At 42.2% G+C, this 26,742-nt stretch overlaps 1 protein-coding gene across 1 annotated transcript in view; it reads right to left on the bottom strand.

Annotated features, from left to right (window-relative positions):
* Positions 1–8,329: 8,329 nt before the first annotated feature.
* Positions 8,330–26,742, bottom strand: part of LOC106570201 (thrombospondin-3b) — a 42,052-nt gene continuing 23,639 nt past the window's right edge. Inside the window, exons 7-23 of the mRNA XM_014142279.3 lie at positions 24,829–24,880; positions 23,476–23,624; positions 23,099–23,239; positions 22,707–22,781; positions 22,397–22,549; positions 21,619–21,729; positions 21,378–21,485; positions 20,676–20,835; positions 20,238–20,356; positions 20,098–20,150; positions 19,667–19,860; positions 16,324–16,502; positions 16,185–16,233; positions 15,816–16,012; positions 15,429–15,601; positions 10,251–10,390; positions 8,330–10,129 (exon numbers count right to left, since the gene is read on the bottom strand). Of these exons, the coding sequence (XP_013997754.1) occupies positions 10,074–10,129; positions 10,251–10,390; positions 15,429–15,601; positions 15,816–16,012; positions 16,185–16,233; positions 16,324–16,502; positions 19,667–19,860; positions 20,098–20,150; positions 20,238–20,356; positions 20,676–20,835; positions 21,378–21,485; positions 21,619–21,729; positions 22,397–22,549; positions 22,707–22,781; positions 23,099–23,239; positions 23,476–23,624; positions 24,829–24,880 (2,109 nt within the window). The 3' untranslated portion in view covers positions 8,330–10,073. The remainder of the gene's footprint in view (positions 10,130–10,250; positions 10,391–15,428; positions 15,602–15,815; positions 16,013–16,184; positions 16,234–16,323; positions 16,503–19,666; positions 19,861–20,097; positions 20,151–20,237; positions 20,357–20,675; positions 20,836–21,377; positions 21,486–21,618; positions 21,730–22,396; positions 22,550–22,706; positions 22,782–23,098; positions 23,240–23,475; positions 23,625–24,828; positions 24,881–26,742) is intronic.

Below are 26,742 nucleotides of genomic sequence, written 5' to 3'. Positions count from 1 at the left end.
TCTCTGATCCACCTCTACGCAGACGACACCATTCTGCATACTTCTGGCCCTTCTTTGGACACTGTGTTAACAACCCTCCAGACAAGCTTCAATGCCATACAACTCTCCTTCTGTGGCCTCCAACTGCTCTTAAATACAAGTAAAACTAAATGCATGCTCTTCAACCGATCGCTGCCCGCACCTGCCCGCCGGTCCAACATCACTACTCTGGACGGTTCTGAAATAGAATATGTGGACAACTACAACTACCTAGGTGTCTGGTTAGACTGTAAGCTCTCCTTCCAGACTCACATCAAACATCTCCAATCCAAAGTTAAATCTAGAATTGGCTTCCTATTTCGCAACAAAGCATCTTTCACTCATGCTGCCAAACATACCCTCGTAAAACTGACCATCCTACCGATCCTCGACTTCGGCGATGTCATTTACAAAATAGCCTCCAATAACCTACTCAATAAACTGGATGCAGTCTATCACAGTGCCATCCGTTTTGTCACCAAAGCCCCATATACTACCCACCACTGCGACCTGTACGCTCTCGTTGGCTGGCCCTCGCTTCATATTCGTCGCCAAACCCACTGGCTTCAGGTCATCTACAAGACCCTGCTAGGTAAAGTCCCCCCTTATCTCAGCTCACTGGTCACCATAGCAGCACCCACCTGTAGCACACGCTCCAGCAGGTATATCTCTCTGGTCACCCCCAAAGCCAATTCCTCCTTTGGCCGTCTCTCCTTCCAGTTCTCTTCTGCCAATGACTGGAACGTACTACTAAAATCTCTGAAACTGGAAACACTTATCTCCCTCACTAGCTTTAAGCACCAGCTGTCAGAGCAGCTCACAGATCACTGCACCTGTACATAGCCCATCTATAATTTAGCCCAAACAACTACCTCTTCCCCTACTGTATTTATTTATTTATTTTGTTCCTTTGCACCCCATTATTTCTATTTCTACTTTGCACTTTCTTCCACTACAAATCTACCATTCCAGTGTTTTACTTGCTATATTGTATTTACTTTGCCACCATGGCCTTTTTTGCCTTTACCTCCCTTATCTCACCTCATTTGCTCACATTGTATATAGACTTATTTTTCTACTGTATTATTGACTGTATGTTTGTTTTTCTCCATGTGTAACTCTGTGTTGTTGTATGTGTCGAACTGCTTTGCTTCATCTTGGCCAGGTCACAATTGTAAATGAGAACTTGTTCTCAACTTGCCTACCTGGTTAAATAAAGGTGAAATAAAAATGTATTTTTTATTTTTTGTGCAGTGGTGGGAAAAGTACCCAAGGTCATACTTGTAAAGATACCTTAATAGGAAATAACTCAAGTAAAAGTGAAAGTCACCCAGTAAAATTCTACTATAGTAAAAGTATTTGGTTTTAAATATATTTAAGTATCAAAAGTAAATATAATTGCAAAAATGTACTTAAGTATAAAAAGTAAAAGTATAAATTGTTTCAAATTCCTTTTATTAAGCAAACCAGACTGCACAATTGTTTACGGATAGCCAGGGGCACACTCAAACAGTCAGACATCATTCAGAAACAAAGCAGTTGTGTTTAGTGAGTTGCCAGATCAGAGGTAGTAGACATGACCAGGGATGTTCTCTTGATAAGTGCATGAATTTGACTTTTTCTGTCCTGCTATGCATTTAATATGTAACAAGTGTTTCAATAATACATCAATATTGCTACAAAGAGTACTTTTGGGTGTCAGGGAAAATGTATGGATTAAAAAGTACATAATTTTATTTAACAATGTAGTGAAGTTAAAGCTGTCAAAAATATAAATAGTAAAGTACAGATACCCCAAAAAACAACTTAAGTAGTACTTTAAAAAGTTTTTTTACTTAAGTACTTTACACCACTGCCGATTTGGTGCACGCTGCCCAAACTGTGGCCTTCCCAAAGGTAGGCATACTGCTAACTGCCAAAATAAAGGATACATTTTCCTGGCATGGTTAAGGTCCACTTGTAAAATTTATTGCCAAGGTGCATTGAAGCTGTTCTGGCAGCTCGTGGTGGCCCAACACCCTTTTAAGACTCTTTATGTTGGGGTTTCCTTTATTTTTGTCAGATACCTTTATGTGCTTGTGATAAATATTAATCCACAGTATTTTTTAAGGAACTATTGATCCTCTGTAGCTAAATTATACTCTCTGGTGTATTTTGAATATTGAGAACGGGCTCCTGTGGTTGAATAAAAAAATATTATAAAAAAACGAAATAACCTCATTTTTTTATTTATTTGTTTATTCTTTTGCCTCTTGGGCCCAGCCCCTGACTCACACAATTGACCAGTCACATGTATTTATTATGCAGTTTTTAAATTAATCAATTACCCAATCAAGGCAGGGCCCGCCAGTTACCCATGTGGGTCTCCTACCTCCTTTCCACCCCCATATGATGTTTAGCAGAGTGGCAGCAGCAAGCTGTCTACACTCATTGCGAGTGGGCTCTTGAGTCCTCCTGTGATTGGCAGTTGTAGTAAAAATAAATGACAAAATATATACTACATATATAATATATACAGTATATATAGAATATACAGTATATATTTCCTTTTTATACAATTTTTTTCCTTCCTCTTGGGCCCCCCACTGGCCTGGGCCCAGGGGCTTCAGCATAGGCCTACATGCATGCAAGCAGGAGCACGCACGCATGCATGCACACACACGCTTAATTGCTTTGGGTTCTATTCAACCATGAAAAGGACTGAAGGCCCTGCAACCATGGGTCACAGGAAAGCTTTCTCAACAACTGTCATCTTTTTAGCATGTAGATCCTACAGTGGGGGAAAAAAGTATTTGATCCCCTGCTGATTTTGTACGTTTGCCCACTTACAAAGAAAGGATCAGTCTATAATTTTAATAGTAGGTTTATTTGAACAGTGAGAGACAGAATAACAACAACAAAATCCAGAAAAACGCATGTCAAAAATGTTATAAAATGATTTGCATTTTAATGAGGGAAATAAGTATTTGACCCCTCTGCAAAACATAACTTAGTACTTGGTGGCAAAACCCTTGTTGGCAATCACAGAGGTCAGACCTATCTTGTAGTTGGCCACCAGGTTTGCACACATCTCAGGAGGGATTTTGTCCCACTCCTCTTTGCAGACCTTCTCCAAGTCATTAAGGTTTCGAGGCTGACGTTTGGCAACTCGAACCTTCAGCTCCCTCCACAGATTTTCTATGGGATTAAGGTCTGGAGACTGGCTAGGCCACTCCAGGACCTTAATGTGCTTCTTCTTGAGCCACTCCTTTGTTGCCGTGGCCGTGTGTTTTGGGTCATTGTCATGCTGGAATACCCATCCACGACCCATTTTCAATGCCCTGGTTGAGGGAAGGAGGTTCTCACCCAAGATTTGACGGTACATGGCCCCGTCCATCGTCCCTTTGATGCGGTGAAGTTGTCCTGTCCCCTTAGCAGAAAAACACCCCCAAAGCATAATGTTTCTACCTCCATGTTTGACGGTGGAGATGGTGTTCTTGGGGGTCATAGGCAGCATTCCTCCTACTCCAAACACGGCGAGTTGAGTTGATGTCAAAGAGCTCCATTTTGGTCTCATATGACCACAACACTTTCACCAGTTGTCCTCTGAGTCATTCAGATGTTCATTGGCAAACTTCAGACGGGCATGTATATGTGTTCTTGAGCAGGGGGACCTTGCGGGCGCTGCAGGATTTCAGTCCTTCACGGCGTAGTGTGTTACCAATTGTTTTCTTGGTGACTATGGTCCCAGCTGCCTTGAAACCATTGACAAGATCCTCCCGTGTAGTTCTGGGCTGATTCCTCACCGTTCTCATGATCATTGCAACTCCACGAGGTGAGATCTTGCATGGAGCCCCAGGCCGAGGGATATTGACAGTTCTTTTGTGTTTCTTCCATTTGCGAATAATCGCACCAAATGTTGTCACCTTCTCACCAAGCTGCTTGGCGATGGTCTTGTATTCCAGCCTTGTGTAGGTCTACAATCTTGTCCCTGACATCCTTGGAGAGCTCTTTGGTCTTGGCCATGGTGGAGAGTTTGGAATCTGATTGATTGCTTCTGTAGACAGGTGTCTTTTTTACAGGTAACAAGCTGCGGTTAGGAGCACTCCCGTTAAGAGTGTGCTCCTAATCTCAGCTCATTACCTGTATAAAAGACACCTGGGAGCCAGAAATCTTTCTGATTGAGAGGGGGTCAAATACTTATTTCCCTCATTAAAATGCAAATAATTTTATAACATTTTTGACATGCGTATTTCTGGATTTTTTTGTTGTTATTCTGTCTCTCACTGTTCAAATAAACCTACCATTAAAATTATAGACTGACAATTTCTTTGTAAGTGGGCAAACGTACAAAATCAGCAGGGGATCAAATACTTTTTTCCCCCACTGTATATTTACCCCAAAAAAGATATGGAGGATTGGAAATGATGCAGACAACTTCATTGATGGAAGCAACAATCTTTCCGCAATATTAAACTGATCCACCCTAAAAAATAAAATAAAAATGTAAAAAAATATATCATGGTCCAAACACACCAAGACAGTCATGAAGAGGGCACGACAAAGCCTATTCCCCCTCAGGAGACTGAAAAGATTTGGCATGGGTCCACAGATCCTCAAAAAATTCTACAGCTGCACCATCGAGAGCATCCTGACTGGTTGCATCACTGCCTGGTATGGCAACTGCTCAGCCTCCGACCGCAAGGCACCACAGAGTGTGTACGGCCCAGTACATCACTGGGGCCAAGCTTCCTGCAATCCAGGGCCTCTATACCAGGCGGTGTCAGAGGAAGGCCCTAAAAATTGTCAAAGACTCCAGCCACCCTAGTCATAGACTGTTCTCTCTGCTACCGCACGGCAAGCGGTACAGGAGCGCCATGTCTAGGTCCAAAAGGCTTCTTAACAGCTTCTACCCCCTCGCCATAAGACTCCTGAACAGCTAATCAAACGGCTCCCCAGACTATTTCTGCTGCTACTCTCTGTTTATTATCTGTGCATAGTCACTTTAACTCTACGTACATGTACATATTACCTCAATTACATTGACTAACCTGTGCCCCCACACATTGACTCTGTTATTTTACTGCTGCTCTTTATAACAATTTTTTTTCCTTATCTATTTTTTACTTAACACTTATTTTTCTTAAAACTGCATCGTTGGTTAAGGGCTTGTAAGTAAGCATTTCACTGTAAGGTTTACACCTGTTGTATTCGGCTCATGTGACAAATACAATTTGATTTGATTTTGAGTGGGCAATATGGGTGAAAGGCCTTGCTTTTCCCAGGACTTGCAGAGCATGAGCATGCCAGCTGTGGACATGCAGTGTCCCTGTGTCTGGCTTCATAAAGCATTATAGCATTCGGCTTTTAGAAAAGTGTTACCAATATTCCCGACACCAAACATGAGTCAAACAAATTTGGGGTTAAAGACAAATTTGGTAAACAATCTCAGAATAAAGGGTCACACACATAGCTCATTCCTGAAATTGCTGGTAATATCCATTACAAAACGACAGCTGGCTTTGTGCCAATTACATAACGTATGAATAAAGTTTGAAGAGAGGTCGACTGCTTTTGCTTTTACGGAGGATGTTTGAGTATGCCAGGTGATTTCTTGGAAGCAGGAAAACAACTGACTCAAGCAATGTCAATGTTTAAACGCTGGCTTCATAGGTAATACTCATACTGTAAATTTGACCTATGAATGAATATGACCCACATTACAGAGTTCCAAGTAGTAATGGATTCTTAAGTTATAAAACGTATACCTGGGCTTTACCTACATACCTTACTTTTTTTCTGTGACTTTATTTAAATGCTGCAAAGTTAAAGACTTCAAGTGTTACCCTTTTTTCTGAGACATTAGATTGTTTGATTGGATGTCATGACATATATTATACCCAGATAGCACACATAAGTCTCGCCGATGTTGTACACATGATACATAGGGAAAATGTTGTATGGAGAGTGTTTGCTAACTGGCAAGACGTTGGTAAGACTATCTGGGTAGTCAACAGTCTAAATTGGTCAAATTTCATCAAATAATCTGCTTCACCCACATTTTACTGGTGTTTGAATTTGAATGTCTGGAGCGTGAATCAGAAGTGCAGAGAAAGTTAATGTTTCCCCTGTCACCACTAAAATTGTGATCACAATGCACCATCTAGAGGTCAAAGTGTGCTGTTATAGTTATTTTCTATGTAAACGCCTGCCACATCGTTTTTATCCCAGTGGCGGTTCTAGACCATTTCAACTGGGGGGGGCCAAGCTGGGGCCAGTTGTACTGTTAGAGGGGCCAGTTACAATAGACGTTATTGTTGTCGTATCGTTTTCTTCACTGCATTGCAGGCATTAGCAGGCAAAAGACCATGTTTATAATCATCATCGTTGCCACTGTCTAATAACGGATGTAAAAAAAAGAATGATAGCAAAAATTAGTTATGTAAAAATTATTTCATACTCCACATTTAGGGGGGCCACAAGGGGGTCCAAAATTGTTGTCACAGGGGCTCTGCCCCCCCCCCCCCCCCAGAACCGCTAGTGTTTTATCCATGCCCACGGTTGTTCCTTGGGATAAGTAAAGGCACGCGGTAGAAGGAAGAACGCTAGAGACCAAAACAAAACATTTCCATCCATACCTTGCATTTTCCCAAATGTGCATATGAAGTTGCATTAAAATGGATTTTTTTGTGAGCGATTGCAGCCAGCCTGACCAGATGGATAGCATCAACATCAATGATAGTTGCATTGTTTCTGGAGGTAATTAAACTGTGAATTATAACAAGTGTTATTGCTATTTTACAACGCTGACTTTACATTTTTTTTTTTACCTTTATTTAACTAGTCAAGTCAGTTAAGATTCTTATTTACAATGACGGCCTAGGAACAGTGAGTTAATTGCGTTGTTCAGGGGCAGAACAACACATTTTTACCTTGTCAGCTCGGGGATTTAATCTAGCAACCTTTCTGGTTACTGGCCCAACGCTCTAACCACTAGGCTCTAACCACTAGGCTACCTGCTGCCCCACTGGGTTGGGTTGAAGTAGTGTGTGTCTATCATAAGCTTAGTGTGGTTATCTAAGGGTTTAAGAAATTACTATTGAGATACTTCGCTACATGACATTTGTGCTAGTTGGCAACTAAAAAAAGATGCTGCAAAGCTAGCTCTATTGATTCCAGAGGCCAGTCGTCATTCAGGGCAGGTGGGGCAGAGCCTGTTTTGAGCCCTACCTGTTGCTAGGTTGAAAAGAAACGGGGAGGGACCTACCAGATTTTTTTCAATAGAAATTCTTGTTTTCGTTACAAAATGTTTTCCGTTTGGAGTAAATGGTTTCAGTTGCAACAGACGAAGTGTTTTGCAACAGTCTGCGTAATGAATACACCCCTGGTTATAACATGCATCCTGTGTCCTGATCTTGTCCTCATTCTTTTTGCTCCTACATTTTCAGACTTGTCTACACATGGTGTTAAAATTGATTTTATCCATCCACTGTGTATGCATTGTGACCAGATTTCCCGGCCCCCCTGTAAGACGCATAGCCTGCTGATGCCATAAGTCAATGGATCCAGCTATAAATTATTTTAGAGGGCAGAATAATCATTTAAATGGATTCACTGTCCAGAGCCATCTACACTTGTAAGATATGCAGATACAACGCGTGCCTGACTACCTCTGAAGATGGGCAGGAGGATCTGATCACATTCAGATCACAATGCATCTTAGTTTTTTGCCCCCATTTTTGTTATATCCAATTGGTAGTTACAACCTTGTCTCATCCCTGCAACGAGGCGAAGGTTGAGGCACGCATCCTCTGAAACGTGACCTGCCAAGCCGTGCTGCTTCATAACACACTGCTCACTTAACCCTGGAAGTCAGCCTTACCAATGTGCTGAAGGATTCCAACTTCTGTCAAATTAACGTAAAATATTGGCATTTTAGCTAACCTTAACCTTATTCCTAACCTTAACCTAATTCTCCTAACCTGCTACTTTAATTATCCTAACCTGTTGTATAAGTTCTCCTAACCTGCTACAAAAAGTCAAATCTGATGTTAATTTGACCAAAGCTGGATCCCTTCTAGCCATGACCTGTTTTCTCTGACACATTGGTAAGGCTGACTTCTGGGTTAGGCGAGCAGTGTGTTAAGAAGCAGCGTGTCTTGTTTCCGAGGACCGAACTCAGCTTGCTTATTTACTCAAAATACCAATTAGTGAAAAAAAGGATCAGAATTAGGCTGCCTGCGTAAATGTAGCCAATTCATCTTATGTATATGTTGGGTTGGTGAGATCTAATATTATGGGTTACATACAAACAGACTCAGTAAAAAAGATGGTGGATGCAGATTTGTATGTTTATTACTATGAAATGTGTTTCTCGCAGGCTTCCACATAGGCCTGTCTCATATTCTTCACAAAAGTCAGTGAGATATACAGTACTTCTCTTGAATCACTTCCATATCTGTAACAGCTATGCATAGCATTATTTCCTTATTGGGCAAAAATAACATACACCTTTGTTTTCCATGATCCTCATAGAAAAAACAAGTATAGAATTGATTGTAACCTCAGCCTTGTGTTAAACCCTTCATCATGACAAATATTGTACAATTTAACAGTGGATTCAGTGGTGTGTAATGTGACAAGTGTGAGTCTGAAACCTTCATGATGCTCAGTTTAAGTCTAAGATTAGGCTTTTACATTTTTCCAACATATATTCACTAGTAAACAAAACAATGCATTTCCATTATACACATACACTGAGTGTACAAAACATTAGGAACATTAGGGTGCTTCAAAGGGTGAGTGGGCATGACAAACAATTCAAGATATGCAATGCTGCTGGGTTATTCCACGTTCAACAGTTTCCGTGTGTACCAAGAATGGTCCACCACCCAAAGGTCATCCAGCCAACTTGACACAACTGTGGGAAGCATTGGAGTCAACATGGGCCATATCCCTGTGGATGCTTTCGATACCTTGTAGAGTCCATGCCCCGACGACTTGAGGCTCTTCTGATTCAATATTAGGAAGGTGTTCCTAATGTTTTGTACACTCAGTGTAGTCCTGTACCTTGGGATTTCACAATCCTGATTTCATGAAAGTATACTGAACAAAAATGTAAATGTATAGTGTTGGTCCCATGCTTCATGAGAAAGATCCCAGAAATGTTCCATACACACAAAAAGCTTATTTCTCTCAAATTGTGCACACATTTGTTTACATCCCTTTTAGTGAGCATTTCTCCTTTGTCAAGATAATTCATCCACTTGACAGGTGTGGCATATTAAGAAGCTGATTAAACAGGTGCACCTTGTTCTGGGGACAATAAAATGCCACTCTAAAATGTTTAGTTTTGTCATACAATGCCACAGATGTCTTAAGTTTTGAGGGAGTGTGCAATTGGAATGCTGACTGCAGGAATGTTGAACAGAGCTCTACCCAGAGAATTTAATGTTAATTTCTCTACCATAAAACGTCTCCAACATAATTTTAGAGAATTTGTCAGTATGTCCAACCGGCCTCACAACAACAGACCACGTGTAACCATGCCAACCCAGGACCTCCACATCCGGCTTCTTCACCTGCAGGATCGTCTGAGGAGATGAGGAGTATTTCTTCTGTCCTGTAATAAAGCCCTTTTGTTGGGAAAAACTCATTCTGATTGGCTGGGCCAGGCCCACCCACGGCTGCGCTCATTGCCCAGTAATGTGAAATCCATAAATTAGTGCCTAATTAATTTATTTAAATTGACTGATTTCCTTCTATGAGCTGTAACTAAGTAAAATCTTTGAAACGGTTGCATTTTGCGTTAACATTTTTGTTCAGCATAGCTTTCATTCTTCATTTTATATAATAAACACTTATTTTGTCAATCAATCTTTAACTCTTGACTTGGCCAACCTGTAGTCAGGTGTAAGGTTGCTGTGGGGTTAAAGACAGAAAGAGCACCACTGTAAAGTAAATGTACCTTAAAAACACACAAGTATGCATGTATATGCGCACACACAGACACACAGGATACAGCGAAGGCACAGGTGATGTAGTGTATCTACACAGATGCTGTGCTAGCCTCACAGTCACACCCTGATGTGGATCAGCTTGTGGTAGAACTCATAGTCCTCTGGTACAGTATCTGATGGGAAAAAGAAAGGAAGGTTATAAGATAACCAGGAAGCCATAACAATGTAAATGTAATTAATTCAAGAGGTTAAATTCCAAATGAAGAAAATTCTGTTCTGAGAAGGTTGACATACCGTTGCAGCGATAGCCCAGGTTGGACCAGATGATTTGCTCCTGGGAGAAGCAGAAGACGCCCAGCCTCCCGCCCCTCATTGAGGTATCCACCAGCACGCCCGAGTCTGCCACCAATGTCATGCCTTCATACAGTCTCACTCTGTGGCATAGATATACACAATGAAGAGCCATACAGATCTCTCTATAATCATCTGAATTATATACAGATACTGTATAGCCATAAAGAGCTATAGATCTATCTCTATACAGTAAAAGGCTCAATGAAACAGTGAGGAAGGCCCTACTTAATAAACTTCCATCTTCTCTAACTTTGCTGTTGAATTATAGACACCTGAGTTGCCTAACTTTTTCACATGATTGGTTAACTTGATGTTCCTAGGGCCTCCACCGAGCTACTGAATGTATATATATGTACAGTCGTGGCCAAAAGTTTTGAGAATGACACAAATATTAATTTCCACAAAGCTTGTTGCTTCAGTCTCTTTAGATATTTTTGTCAGATGTTACTATGGAATACTGAAGTATAATTACAAGCATTTCATAAGTGTCAAAGGCTTTTATTGACAATTACATGAAGTTGATGCAAAGAGTCAATATTTGCCGTGTTGACCCTTCTTTTTCAAGGCCTCTGCAATCCGCCCTGGAATGCTGTCAATTAACTTCTGGGCCACATCCTGACTGATGGCAGCCCATTCTTGCATAATCAATGCTTGGAGTTTGTCAGAATTTGTGGGTTTTTGTTTCTCCACCCGCCTCTTGAGGATTGACCATAAGTTCTCAATGGGATTAAGGTCTGGGGAGGTTCCTGGCCATGGACCCAAAATATCAATGTTTTGTTCCCTGAGCCACTTAGTTATCACTAACAATGATTCCAAGCACCACCCTCCTTTTGAAGCTTCCAGTCTGTTATTTGAACTCAATCAGCATGACAGAGTGATCTCCAGTCTTGTCCTCGTCAACACTCACACCTGTGTTAACGAGAGAATCACTGACATGATGTCAGCTGGTCCTTTTGTGGCAGGGCTGAAATGCAGTAGAAATGTTTTTGGGGGATTCAGTTCATTTGCATGGCAAAGAGGGAATTTGCAATTAATTGCAATTCATCTGATCACTCTTCATAACATTCTGGAGTATATGCAAATTGCCATCATACAAACTGAGGCAGCAGACTTTGTGAAAATTAATATTAGTGTCATTCTCAAAACTTTTGGCCACGACTGTATATAGTGCATTCAGAAAGTATTCAGACTTGAATACTTGACTTTTTCCACGTTTTGTTACTTTACAGCCTTATTCCAAAATTGATTAAGTCGTTTTTTCCCCGCATCAAAACGGGAAAAAACAGGTTTAGACATTTTTGCAAATGTATAAAAAAAAACCCGGAAATATTACATTTACATAAGTATTCAGACCCTTCACACAGTACTTTGTTGAAGCACCTTTGGCAACGAATACATCCTCAAGTCTTCTTGGATATGACGCTACAATCTTGGCACACCTGTGTTTGGGGAGTTTCTCACATTCCTCTCTGCAGATTCTCTCAAGCTCTGTCAGGTTGGATGGGGAGCTTTGCTGCACAGCTATTTTCAGGTCTCTCCAGTGATGTTCGATCGGGTTCAAGTCCGGGCTCTGGCTGGGCCACTCAAGGACATTCAGAGACTTTTCCCAAAGCCACTCCCGCATTGTCTTCGCTGTGGGCTTAGGGTTGTTGTCTTATTGGAAGGTGAACCTTTGCCCCAGTTTGAGGTTCTGAGCACTCTGGGGCAGGTTTTTATCAAGGATCTCTCTGTACTTTGCCTCGATCCTGACTAGTGTCCCAGTCCCTGCTGCTGAAAAACATCCCCACAGCATTACATTTACATTTTACATTTAAGTCATTTAGCAGACGCTCTTATCCAGAGCGACTTACAAATTGGTGCATTCACCTTATGATATCCAGTGGAACAACCACTTTACAATAGTGCATCTAAATATTTTAAGGGGGGGGGGGGGTTAGAAGGATTACTTTATCCTATCCTAGGTATTCCTTAAAGAGGTGGGGTTTCAGGTGTCTCCGGAAGGTGGTGATTGACTCCGCTGTCCTGGCGTCGTGAGGGAGCTTGTTCCACCATTGGGATGCCAGAGCAGCGAACAGTTTTGACTGGGCTGAGCGGGAACTGTGCTTCCTCAGAGGTAGGGGGGCCAGCAGGCCAGAGGTGGATGAACGCAGTGCCCTTGTTTGGGTGTAGGGCCTGATCAGAGCCTGAAGGTATGGAGGTGCCGTTCCCTTCACAGCTCCGTAGGCAATCACCATGGTCTTGTAGCGGATGCGAGCTTCAACTGGAAGCCAGTGGAGAGAGCGGAGGAGCGGGGTGACGTGAGAGAACTTGGGAAGTTTGAACACCATGATTCTGCCACCACCATGCTTCACCGTAGGAATGGTGCCAGGTTTCCTCCAGATGTGATACTTGGCATTCAGGCCAAGAAGTTCAATCTTGGTTTCATCAGACCAGAGAATCTTGTTTCTCGTGGTCTGAGAGTCTTTAGGTGCTATTGGCAAACTGCAAGCGGGCTGTCTTTTACCTTTTACTGAGGAGTGGCTTCCATCTGGCTACTCTACCATAAAGTACTGATTGATGGAGTGCTGCAGAGATGGTTGTCCTTCTGGGAGGTTCTCCCATCTCCACAGAGGAAGTCTGGAACTCTGTCAGAGTGACCATCGGGTTCTTGGTCACCTCTCTGACCAAGGCCCTTCTCCCCTGATTGCTCAGTTTGGCTGGGCGGCCAGCTCTAGGAAGAGTCTTGGTGGTTCCAAACTTCTTCCACTTAAGAATGATGGAGGGCACTGTGTTCTTGGGGACCTTCAATGCTGCAGAATTTTTTTTATACCTTTCCCTAGATCTGTGCCTCAACAAAATCCTGTCTTGGGGCTCTACAATCATGTCCAATCAATTTAATTTAGCAGAGGTGGACTCCAATCATGTTGTAGAAACATCTCAAGGATGACCAATGGAAACAGGATGCACCTGAGTTTAATTTCGAGTTTCATAGCAAAGGGTCTGAATACTTATGTAATTAAGGTATTTCCGTTTTTATTTGTAATAAATTTGCAAACATTTCTAAAAACCTGTTTTCTCTTTGTCATTATGGGGTATTGTGTGTAGATTGCTGAGAAAAAAATGCATATTTAATCCAATTTTAGAATAAAGCTGTAACGTAACAAAATGTGGAAAAAGTCAAGGGGTCTGAATACTTTCCGAAGGCACTGTATTCACATATACACTATCGTTCAAAAGTTTGGGGTCACTTATAAATGTCCTTGTTTTTTAAAGAAAAGCACATTTGTTGTCCACTAAAATAACATCAAATTGATCTTAAATACAGTGTAGACATTGTTAATGTTGTAAATGACTACTGTAGCTGGAAACGGCTGATTTTGAATGGATTATCTACATAGGCGTACAGAGGCCCATTATCAGCAACCATCACTCCTGTGTTCAAATGGCACGTTGTGTTAGCTAATCCAAGTTGATCATTTTAAAAGGCTAATTAATCATTAGAAAACCCTTTTGCAATTATGTTCGCACAGCTGAAAGCTTTTGTGCTGATTAAAGAAGCAATAAAACTGGCCTTCTTTAGACTAGTTGAGTGTCTGGAGCATCAGTATTTGTGGGTTCGATTACAGGCTCAAAATGGCCAGAAACAAATAACTTTCTTCTGAAACTCGTCAGTCTATTATTGTTATGAGGAATGAAAGCCATTCCATGCGAGAAATTGCCAAGAACCTGAAGATCCCGTACAACGCTGTGTATTACTCCCTTCACAGAACAGCGAAAACTGGCTCTAACCAGAATAGGAAGAGTGGGAGGCCCCGGTGCACAACTGAGCAAGAGGACAAGTACATTAGAGTGTCTAGTTTGAGATTCAGACGCATCACAAGTCCTCGACTGGCAGCTTCATTAAACAGTACCCGCAAAACACCAGTCTCAACATCAACAGTGAAGAGGCGACTCCGGGATACCAGTGGTTGTGTGAATATTTGTTTTGTCTTATGCAGCTGTATTACCCAATGGGTGAATAAACTTGGTTAAAGCTTTACTAATCTTCTGTGAGTTTTACTAACAATACACACACACACAATAACTCGGTGGAGGCCTAGGAGATATATATATATATATATATATATATATATATATATACATACACACTGAACAAAAAAATAAACGCAACATGTAAAATGTTGGTCCCGTGTTTCATGAGCTGCAATAAAATATCCCAGAAATGTTCCATACGCACAAAAAACGTATTTTTCTCAAATTTTGTGCACACATTTTTTTACATCCCTGTTAGTGAGCATTTCTCCTTTGCCAAAATAATCCATCTGATATGTGTTTACATCCCTGCTAGTGAGCATTTCTCCTTTGCCAAGATAGTCCATCCACCTGACAGGTATGGCATATCAAGAAGCTGATTAAACAGCATGATCATTACCCAGGTGCACCTTGTGCTGGAGACAATAAAAGGCCACTTTTAAAATATGCAGTTTTGTCATACAACACAATGCCACCGATGTCTCAAGTTTTGATGGAGCATGCAATTGTCATGCTGACTGCAGGAATGTCCACCAGAGCTGTTGACACAGAATTGATAGTTCATTTCTATACCATAAGCTGCCTCCAAAGTCATTTTAGAGAATTTGGCAGTACGTCCAACCAGCCTCACAACCGCAGACCTCGCGTAACCACGCCAGCCCAGGACCTCCACATCCGGCTTCTTCACCTGTGGGATCGTCTGAGTGAGAGGTGGGGGGGTGATGCGGAGTATTTCTGTCTGTAATAAAGCCCTTTTGTGGGGAAAAATTCATTCTGATGGACTGGGCCTGGCTCCCCAGTGGGTAGGCCTGGCTGCACCCCTGCCCAGTCATGTGAAATCCATAGATTAGGACCAAATGAATTTATTTCAATTGACTGACTTCTTTGAAATTGTTTCATTTATATTTTTGTTCAGTATATTTTTGTTCAGTATATATATATATATATACTTTTTGGGGTGTGTAAAATGTGTATATTTATAGGTCTCTACATCTCAAAATGTCTTCCCTGTTAAAATAAAGGTTAAATAAATATAATAAATTGGCAGAAGAATACAACTAGGAGTAGAGCATGTGTGGCTGTAATGCCCTTTGACGTTTTGCTCACTTGATGTAGCCCACCTGCGGGCGGTGGCTGAGGTGCCAGCGGTAGGATGTCTTGTCCCTCCACCCCACATTCCGGGGGTCCTTCCACAGCAGGGTGACCTCACCCGGGGTGTCGCCCGTGTGCCACAGGGCATTCCGGAGGTACTCGCCTGGACCCGTATGTGACTTCACTGCCTGTAGAGAAAAGCGAGTAAAGTCAAGTGTGTGGCTGTGGTAATCTAATATCTATTACATTTGGAGTTGAGGCATGTAGCTGGAACTACACAACTGGATGGCGTGGGATTATTGACACAAGACTACTTTGAAGGTTGAAAAACATCTGACAAACGTCTGATGTTGGTGTAATGTCCCTTTAAAGCCAACTGGTTCAGTTTCCTGTGTGCCCCACCTTTAGTTGCAGGCCTGGCTGAGCCATGGCCCTAAAAGGCAGCGACTGCCAGTAGGTTTGCTCCGTCTGTTTCCACATGACCACGTAGAAGCTGGACGAGTCCTGGTAACCGAAAATGAAGCCCACGTAGTCATCGTCTGTGGCCGTGTTGATGTGGAACGTCCCTTCAAAGTCTACCCCGTTAAAGGCTGTGTAGCCTGGTGGGGATTGGGTGGAGGGAGAGAGCAAGATACTTGACTTTTCATGTTCTTTTTTTGAGACATCTTCACTTAAAAAGGAGAGAAAGTGGAATAAAGAGGGGGGGGGGGGCAGAGAAAGACAGACAGAAAGATACACCACAGAGTGGCAGAAGGAGGTTTACAGACTTACCTATGGCCAAACCAGGGTCACTGTTCATGGTTTGAACAATTTCCATACCCTAAAAATAAATTCCAGAACAATGCTAAATTAATTGAAGTACATATAATATAATGTTTGTTTTCTATATGGGAATATTCCAAATGGTCACCCGATTGAGCACAATCCACTTGGGTTCGATTTGGGCATCGTCCTCCGGGTTCAGGATGACCGTCTGATAGTTTCTGAAGTCGGTCATTGTGACTTCAGCGCTCTCTGGACACACGTCAATCAAGTCTATCACGGAGTCGTTGTCAAAGTCATTCTCGCACATGTCACCAACGCCATTTCCTGATTGGATAAGGGGGACACAAAAATACACAAACATACACCACTCTGAGAACACAGATGGGGATGGGAGTATAGCGGAAGTAGGTTACTGAAGTATGACATACAGTATAGGTTAGGACAAACATAGGTGGCCTGTGGTAGTTTGCCAGCAGTCCAATAAAATGCCAAACCATTTGAAACAGTATACGAAATTCTACTCTAACTTTAATTTCCAGTAAAAAGTTCTACCCCTCTGTGTGTGTCTGAAAAGTTACAGATTGTGCCTTTTAATCCTGGTAACCTTCTCACGTGTGAGTTTCAACTATCTTGAACATTCGCACCAGTGTGAGTTTCTTTATGCACATGTCAGAATGTACTGACTCACTGTTCCAAAATGTGATTCAAACCAAGCCATGCTGTCTGCTAATTATCTATAGGCTATGTTTCAACTAGTCAATTTCAAATTATTTTGAATTGAGTTTGAATTGAGGCGTGTTCCACCTCCACCTCCAAATAGACTACATATAAGTAGTCCATTTCACTGTTGCGGACAATTTACGTTTGAGGCTTTACTGAGCAGGACAAACTTCTCTCTTCAATGAAAGCCCAAGCACAAACTTTTTCCTCCCTGGCACATTTTCCAGCTTCCTTCACTACTAATAATAACTTTGGACATGTGTGCATTCCTATCAAAGTAAATGCCTTATTACGCTATCATTATAGTTTCTGTATATCGTGTTGTCGTTTCTAATGTAGCACACCGCATGTATGTATGGAGCATAATGTGTTAACTGTTTTATTCACGTTTTCAAGTACTGGTGACAAATCATGCATTCCGATTCTTGCATAGATTATAATGGACACATATGTGTGTAAAATACTTTTTTGAAGGATGTACTTATTATGATGAGCTAATGCTAAGCTATTTGCCAGCTACATTTAAACTAAGTTTTTCACAATTCCTGACATTTAATCCTAGTAAAAATTCCCTGTCTTAGTCAGTTAGGATCACCACTTTATTTTAAGAATGTGAAATGTCAGAATAATAGTAGAGAGAATGATTTATTTCAGCTTTTATTTCTTTCATCACATTCCCAGTGGGTCAGAAGTTTGCATACACTCAATTAGTATTTGGTAGCATTGCCTTTAAACTGTTTAACTTGGGTCAAACGTTTTGGGTAGCCTTCCACAAGCTCCCCACAATAAGTTGGGTGATTTTGGCCCATTCCTCCTGACAGAGCTGGTGTAACTGAGTCAGGTTTGTAGGCCTCCTTGCTCGCACACGCTTTTTCAGTTCTGCCCACACATTTTCTATGGAATTGAGGTCAGGGCTTTGTGGTGGCCACACCAATACCTCGACTTTGTTGTCCTTAAGCCATTTTTCCACAACTTTGGAAGCATGCTTGGGGTCATTGTCCATTTGGAAGACCCATTTGCGACCAAGCTTTAACTTCCTGACTGATGTCTTGAGATGTTGCCTCAATATATCTACATTATTTTCCTCCCTCATGATGCCATCTATTTTGTGAAGTGCACCAGTTCCTCCTGCAGCAAAGCATCCCCACAACATGATACTGCCACCCCCATGCTTCACGGTTGGGATGGTGTTCTTCGGCTTCCAAGCCTCCCCCTTTTTCCTCCAAACATAACGATGGTCATTATGGCCAAACAGTTCTATTTTTGTTTCATCAGACCAGAAGACATTTCTCCAAAAAGTATTATCTTTGTCCCCATGTGCAGTTGCAAACCGTAGTCTGGCTTTTTTATGGCGGTTTTGGAGCAGTGGCTTCTTCCTTGCTGAGCGGCCTTTCAAGTTATGTCGGTATAGGACTGATTTTGCTGTTGATATAGATACTTTTGTACCTGTTTCCTCCAGCATCTTCACAAGGTCCTTTGCTGCTGTTCTGGGATTGATTTGCACTTTTCGCACCAAAGTACGTACATCTCTAGGAGACAGAATGCGTCTCCTTTCTGAGCGGTATGACGGCTGCGTGGTCCCATGTTGTTTATACTTCTGTACTATTGTTTGTTCAGATGAACATGGTACCTTCAGGCGTTTGGAAATTGCTCCCAAGGATGAACCGGACTTGTGGAGGTCTACAATTGTCTTTCTTAGGTCTTGGCTGATTTCTTTTGATTTTCCCATGATGTCAAGCAAAGAGGCACTGAGTTTGAAGGTAGGCCTTGAAATACATCCACAGGTACACCTCCAATTCACTCAAATGATGTCAATTAGCCCATCAGAAGCTTCTAAAGCCATAAAATAATTTTCTGGAATTTTCCAAGCTGTTTAAAGGCACAGTCAACTTAGTGTATGTAAACTTCCGACCCACTGGAATTGTGATACAGTGAATTATAAGTGAAATAATCTGTCTGTAAACAATTGTTGGAAAAATTACTTGTGTCATGCACAAAATATGCATGCTTTGTGCATGCACAAACTATAGTTTGTTAACAAGAAATGTGTGGAGTGGTTGAAAAACGAGTTATAATGACTCCAACCTTAGTGTATGTAAACTTCCGACTTCAACTGTATGTGTGGCACCATGTTTGTTGACCTCATACAATGCATTCACGTAAACGTCTGTTAGACCAAAGGTGTTATAACAAAACGAGGTGAAGGGATGGTTCACTCGTCTTTCGAGTAAACTTTCGGAATTGAATGATGAAGTGAATGATGTTAGACGACACACCCCCTTCAACATGCATAGTGCAAACAGACCCAACTCATCTTGTAACCTCTTATCTTTGGTTGACGTGAACAAACAAACAAACATGGCAGCGCGCACAAACTACCCATCGTCGGATTACTTTTATTCGATTTTTAGAAAGGGTTTTACTAAATTATTTAGATCACTGGAGAGGTCACCAGTGATGTGATGAATTGTAAATAGTAAATGCTATTAGCTAATTCATATTATGGTTTCTGTCATCCGAGAGTTAGCTAAATATGACTGCTTGTGTTAGGTCACTCTTTCCCCAGTTAACACTACGACTAATGTGGCCAGCTCAAACACTGACTGTTGCATCAATCGTAACTGTACCTTCTAAATAAGTGTTCTAGTCACGCGTGCGCGTACGCTGCAGGGACCACTGTAGAATGATCACACCCATGTGTTCATACGTGTCAAAGGTTTAAAACTCTGTGCTTCAAAGCATTTCTTTCCCTGGAACTCCTTCCATACCATCAGTGTCTGTTTGGCTGGGGTTAGGGATGAGACGACAGTTATCCGGCCCGGGAGGTCTCGCATCTGGAATGCCATCGTTGTCGTCGTCATCGTCGCATTCGTTGCCGATGCCGTCATTGTCTGAGTCCAGCTGGGAGCTGTTAGGGACGTCTGGACAGTTGTCCCTTGAATCCTGGTGGCCGTCCCCATCCCTGGACAAGATTGGGACATTAGGAGAAGGCTCAAGTATACAACCTGAGATCATGGACAGGTTGTATACTTATTGTAAAATTATGTTTTTTACACGTCTTGTTAGTGACAAGAAAAAGACAGCTTTACCTTGTTCAGCCTGGTTGTTATCTGGTTATATAACCAGATAACAATCCCAAAATAGCTTCTTTATGTTGTTCTGAAGTTCCCTAAACCAGAAAACTAGTAAGAGCACTCACATGTCCTGGTTGTTGTCACACACATCTCCCACCAGGTCGTTGTCTATATCAGACTGAACGGGGAAAAGAGGTTTCAAAGACTTCCTCAATAAACTATATTTTTATTTCAACTCTCTAGAATGCAATTCTTGACCTCTGACCTGCATGGGGTCGTTGACTTCCGGGCAGCTGTCACAGGCGTCCCCCACTCGATCCCCATCCCGGTCAGTCTGCATAGGGTTGGGCACCTTGGGACAGTTGTCCAGCACGTTTGGGATACCTGGCGAGAGGACAAGGAGGCGGAAGATGAGCGATTCAATTATGGTTGTGGGCCGGTATTCACAAAGGGTCTCAGAGTAGAGTGCTGATGATCTAGGATTAAGTCCTCCCTGTTCATATACTCTTATTCATTATGATTGACAGGCAAAAGTGATCCTATATCAGCACTCCTACTCTGAGATTCTTTGTGAATACGGACCCTAACCCTAACCCTAAATCAGACAAGGAACATAATCAATAATATTAACCAATCAATTAACTACCAGGTGGGAAAAAAACCCAGCAGTACTTTGGTCCTTGTGGGACAGTAATTAGCCTACCATCCCCATCAATGTCATTGTCACAGGTGTCCCCAGCCCCGTTTCCATCTGTGTCCTTCTGGCTTCCATTGGGAACGTTGGGGCAGTTGTCACATGTGTCCCCATATGAGTCTGTGTCCGAGTTCTGTTGATCCTTGTTGGGGACCAGGCAGCAGTTGTCCTAGAAAAACGAAGAGGAAAATCTAAATGGTGTGAAGTGGAAACAGGGAGATTTCATTTTGCCTACTGAACATGATCACACACTGACAAAATACAAGCACAGAATTTCTAAACCCAGAGGCGCAACCATCGCAAGACGTCCGGGAACACAACAGCCCGACCATGGTTTAACGAGTCAAAGAGAGAAGTGAAAAATTCTTCCTTACTTGTTAATTTTCTGAAAATGTAAAGGCACAACCTTGATTCGAGCCAATGTCTTAAGTAGTTGAACATGTTATTACTTCAACCTCGTGAAATTGGCAAACTGACAAATTTTTCGTCAAAAACAACTTCATATTGAAGGAGTACCTTTGATTTGACGGCCTGCACATGCACAGTTTGGCATGAGACGACCGTTAGACCTGATGACATGTGTCTACGCGTGAGCTTAGCTAGGCAACGTCACCATGACATCGCCTACAAGTGTGATCGGGGATTTCTGTTGGAGAAACACTTTTAGCCTATCTTCATAATGTACTGTCTTTGATACAAGGCTAGACTGACCTCCACGTTCCTGATGCCGTCTCCGTCCGCATCTTCATCACACTGGTCACCTATACCGTCTCCGTCTGCGTCCTCCTGGCCAGAGTTGGGCGTGTTCACACAGTTGTCCTGCATAGGGAACACAACACACGATGATTGTGGTAAGTAAGACATTTTGTTAGTGTGTGTGTGTGTGTGTGTGTGTGTGTGTGTGTGTGTGTGTGTGTGTGTGTGTGTGTGTGTGTGTGTGTAACATGCTTACGGCTCGGCAGTGATAGTTATTGTCTATGCAGGGGAGAGGCTGGTCGGGGTAGCCATCGATGTCTGTGTCTGGACCACATGTATGCCCATTACCTGCCCAGCCCACATTACACTGTAAGGGAAGAGATATTCAGAGAGAATATACCAAGTGGTAAAAGATTGGAATATGATTTCTTAATGATGTCATACTGTATAACCAGATTACATCCAACTGGTCTCTGTTACAACCAGATAAAGAAGTATTTTCCATGGCAACACATTTTGGGGAAAATGTCATATTTTGGTTGTTATCTTTTTCATGTTGCTAAAAAGACATTGAAGGGAAAAAAATGACATATTGGTTCCCTTACCCCGTAAGCAGTTTAGGGTCAAAGTATGACAGAAATCCATGCGTTGGTTTAGTTTAGTTTCCACATGCAATATTTTAGCGTTTCTGGCACAAATCTTATTCAAGTCATGGGACCGATATTAGCATTTTTCGCCCATCATGTTCAAATAAACTATAAGGGACGTTGTTGAGGTTCACAATCAATTTTAGATAATTTTGGAGGATTTGGACATGATGCACGAAAAATGATAATATCGGTCCCATGACTTGAATGGGATTTGTGCCACAAATGCTAAAACATTAGCATGTGGAAACAATGACAGGGAAACTTAACCAAAGCATGAATTGCTGGAAACCAATGTGTCATTTTGTAATTTGGGTGAACTATCCCTTTAACAACTTCCTTTTAAAAGCGTCTTTAGCCTATCGAGATGTGCTATGCGTGTCTTACCTCGCAGGAGACGCTGGCAGCACCCTTTATGACACAGTGGGCGTTGACGTCACAGGGGTTGAAGCCCAGCGTGGCGCAGGACCTCCGCAGGAAACAGCCCACCGTCTGGTTGCCTACGAAGCTCTCCTTACACGGACCACACCTGAACGAGCCCTTTGGTGGGAGGGTGAGATGGAGGAGGGAGTTGGGGTAAGACAGAAGGAGAGAGAGAGGGAGACAGAGAGAAAGACAGAAAGGGAATCATGCATTTCTTTTAAGTGATAAAAAAATATTTCACCTAGCAACCTCTGACTCCCTTTCCACTACTGACCTCTGTGTTGATGCAGACAGAGTTGGGCACGCAGGACTTGGAGAGGTCAGCACACTCATCCACATCTATGCACTTCTACATAGATAGAACACATCAATTTAAGGACAAAACATCAATTTAAGGACAAAACATATCAGACCACCTATTATGATGGCCATAGAGGCAATCACTTTGACACAGTGCACATCCATGTATACAGTAGGTGAGAAGAGGTGTCAATAGTGGTGGTGGTGTGTGCTTGCTGTGTATGTGTGTGTGCACAATGTTTATGTATGTGTGTAGGGTTAGGGAAAATAGGATTATTAATGGTCAAACATTTTACACTCCAAAAAGTCCTGACGTTTCACAAAAACAAAGTGTGTGTGTGTCAGGGTGTCTCATGTTGGTCAGACCTGCTTGTGGCTCTTGGCAAACTCCACCCCAAGCCCGCTAAGGAGGGGTCCTGAGAAGCCGACGGGACATGGTTCACAGGTGAAGCCCTTTGCCATGTTTACGCACCCCTCGGGCGAGAAACAAGGCTGGGCTAGAGCACACTTAGACATAGAGAGAGAGACAGAAAGTAACAATACATATGTCAGTGTATTTGTGTTTTTGTCACACATCAACTTTCTAATTGTTACTCTGCAGCTGGGTCGTCTGAGGAAATATTGTTCCACCTTAGCTGCAAAGCTTTTGGGAAACTCAACCAAGAATGTTTAAGAAATGATGGGAGCATATCATGCTATCATCTTGTGGTGCTAAAGAAATATAAATAAGACCCTTAGAATACCTCGTCAATGTCCTGGCAGTGGGTGCCATTCCCTGTCATGCCATCTGGGCAGGCACCACAACGGTACCCTGGGTACTCCCAGGTCTCTGTACAGGCCAAGCCCTTATAGCAGGGGTTGGGCTTGCAGCGGGAGTGGGTCTCGTAGAAGCCTGGTTAACAAAGATATAGAGCATACCAGAGCTGGGTTCAAAATAGGATTTGAAATCTTTTAGCATGCCTTCGAGCCTGCAAAGAGTGCCATTTGGGTAGGGTTTGCACTTAAATGGGCAATCTGCAGTTGGTACATACATTTCTGAACTTAGAAATTAATTATATGCATCCATTGATTCTTGAAGAATATAACTTAGAAATGCTTAATGAGCTCAGGTCAACTGTCACATCCCATCAGAACCCAAAATATAAGCTACTCCAATGTTTGTAAACAAATTAAATGTAAACACACACTGTATAGCCAAACTATCATTTTGGTATCATTGATGGTCAGTCCTTGCATCAATAGCTCTGTCTATGAATTTGAGAGTGGTTACATTTCTCCAGCCCCTTTCCTCAGCTTTTTACCGGAACAGTGGCGGGGAACTCTTATTTTGCTAAATTGAAAGGGGCAATTTTTCCATTGGTTCCATTGCGCCAGGCTGTCAGGAATCCCGCTTCCTGAGTCTGTTTCTGCCTGAGATGACTGTGTTGGTTTAAGTGTTGTCTAAGGTTCCTGTACGCACCCTGTCTGGTTGCCAGGCAACGAGGTTAGGCGGGAGATCTATTTATTACCCGCACCTGCATCTCATCAACCTTCTGCACACCTGGTCCTGATCATCACCTCTTCTTAAACCCTGACCTGACATCCATTCCCTGCCGGATCGTTAGCAACGAACAGTATGTTGTGCCAGCGTATCAGCCTCATGTTTCCTGAGATAGTTTTGTTGTTTTGTACTTGTTGCTGGTTACTCACTCCCGTTTACTCTGTCTACAGTCATTCTCCCGGAACATTCAACTCCCTTGCCTGGCCGTCGGTGGATACAGTGACGTCATTGGATCAACCCATTTACTCTCATCAACTCACCTCCGCTGCCGTTCCGTCTCCTGGATTATTCAATTTACACATCAAGACTACCAATAAATACTCACCTTCATTTTACTCACCTTGTCCTGGTCTGCTTCTGGGTTCTGTCTTAAAGAATCATTACACAGGCAAGATCAATCAAACACAGCTAAAGTACTTCATATATTTCAATCTCTCTCTCTCTCTCTCTCTCTCTCTGATTTCCTGTGCTTCTCATCTCTTTGTGTTTATCTTTTCTTTATATTAATCTCCTCTGTTTTATACATGGAGGCCCAGCCTGCTCTTCATGCACTCACCACATACTTGGCACTCCAGGATAGTGTTCCTAATCAGAGACATCTCCTTTACCTGTGAAGACCACAAACATACAGCAGTCACCAGAATTGTTTAATGTATTCAACTCTAAATGTAGTATACTGCAGTTGCTCTATAGAACAGTAGTGTACTGCAGTTGCTCTATAGAACAGTAGTGTACTGCAGTTGCTCTATAGAACAGTAGTGTACTGCAGTTGCTCTATAGAACAGTAGTGTACTGCAGTTGCTCTATAGAACAGTAGTGTACTGCAGTTGCTCTATAGAACAGTAGTGTACTGCAGTTGCTCTATAGAATAGTAGTGTACTGCAGTTGCTCTATAGAACAGTAGTGTACTGCAGTTGCTCTATAGAACAGTAGTGTACTGCAGTTGCTCTATAGAACAGTAGTGTACTGCAGTTGCTCTATTGAACAGTAGTGTACTGCAGTTGCTCTATTGAACAGTAGTGTACTGCAGTTGCTCTATTGAACAGTAGTGTACTGCAGTTGCTCTATAGAACAGAAGTGTACTGCAGTTGCTCTATAGAACAGTAGTGTACTGCAGTTGCTCTATAGAACAGTAGTGTACTGCAGTTGCTCTATTGAACAGTAGTGTACTGCAGTTGCTCTATTGAACAGTAGTGTACTGCAGTTTCTCTATAGAACAGTAGTGTACTGCAGTTGCTCTATAGAACAGTAGTGTACTGCATTGCTCTATAGAACAGTAGTGTACTGCAGTTGCTCTATTGAACAGTAGTGTACTGCAGTTGCTCTATAGAACAGTAGTGTACTGCAGTTGCTCTATTGAACAGTAGTGTACTGCAGTTGCTCTATAGAACAGTAGTGTACTGCAGTTGCTCTATAGAACAGTAGTGTACTGCATTGCTCTATAGAACAGTAGTGTACTGCAGTTGCTCTATTGAACAGTAGTGTACTGCAGTTGCTCTATAGAACAGTAGTGTACTGCAGTTGCTCTATAGAACAGTAGTGTACTGCAGTTGCTCTATAGAACAGTAGTGTACTGCAGTTGCTCTATAGAACAGTAGTGTACTGCAGTTGCTCTATAGAACAGTAGTGTACTGCAGTTGCTCTATAGAACAGTAGTGTACTGCAGTTGCTCTATAGAACAGTAGTGTACTGCAGTTGCTCTATAGAATAGTAGTGTACTGCAGTTGCTCTATAGAACAGTAGTGTACTGCAGTTGCTCTATAGAACAGTAGTGTACTGCAGTTGCTCTATAGAACAGTAGTGTACTGCAGTTGCTCTATTGAACAGTAGTGTACTGCAGTTGCTCTATAGAACAGTAGTGTACTGCAGCTGTTCTATTGAACAGTAGTGTACTGCAGTTGCTCTATAGAACAGTAGTGTACTGCAGTTGCTCTATAGAACAGTAGTGTACTGCAGTTGCTTTATAGAACAGTAGTGTATTGCAGTTGCTCTATAGAACAGTAGTGTACTGCAGTTGCTCTATTGAACAGTAGTGTACTGCAGTTGCTCTATTGAACAGTAGTGTACTGCAGTTGCTCTATAGAACAGTAGTGTACTGCAGTTGCTCTGTAGAACAGTAGTGTACTGCATTGCTCTATAGAACAGTAGTGTACTGCAGTTGCTCTATTGAACAGTAGTGTACTGCAGTTGCTCTATAGAACAGTAGTGTACTGCAGTTGCTCTATAGAACAGTAGTGTACTGCAGTTGCTCTATAGAACAGTAGTGTACTGCAGTTGCTCTATAGAACAGTAGTGTACTGCAGTTGCTCTATAGAACAGTAGTGTACTGCAGTTGCTCTATAGAACAGTAGTGTACTGCAGTTGCTCTATAGAATAGTAGTGTACTGCAGTTGCTCTATAGAACAGTAGTGTACTGCAGTTGCTCTATAGAACAGTAGTGTACTGCAGTTGCTCTATTGAACAGTAGTGT

The sequence above is a fragment of the Salmo salar genome, chromosome 14 (genome assembly GCF_965601325.2).
Source record: "Salmo salar chromosome 14, fSalSal1, whole genome shotgun sequence".
Classification (NCBI taxonomy): Eukaryota; Metazoa; Chordata; class Actinopteri; order Salmoniformes; family Salmonidae; genus Salmo; species Salmo salar.
This window is presented reverse-complemented; position numbering and strand designations above follow the sequence as displayed.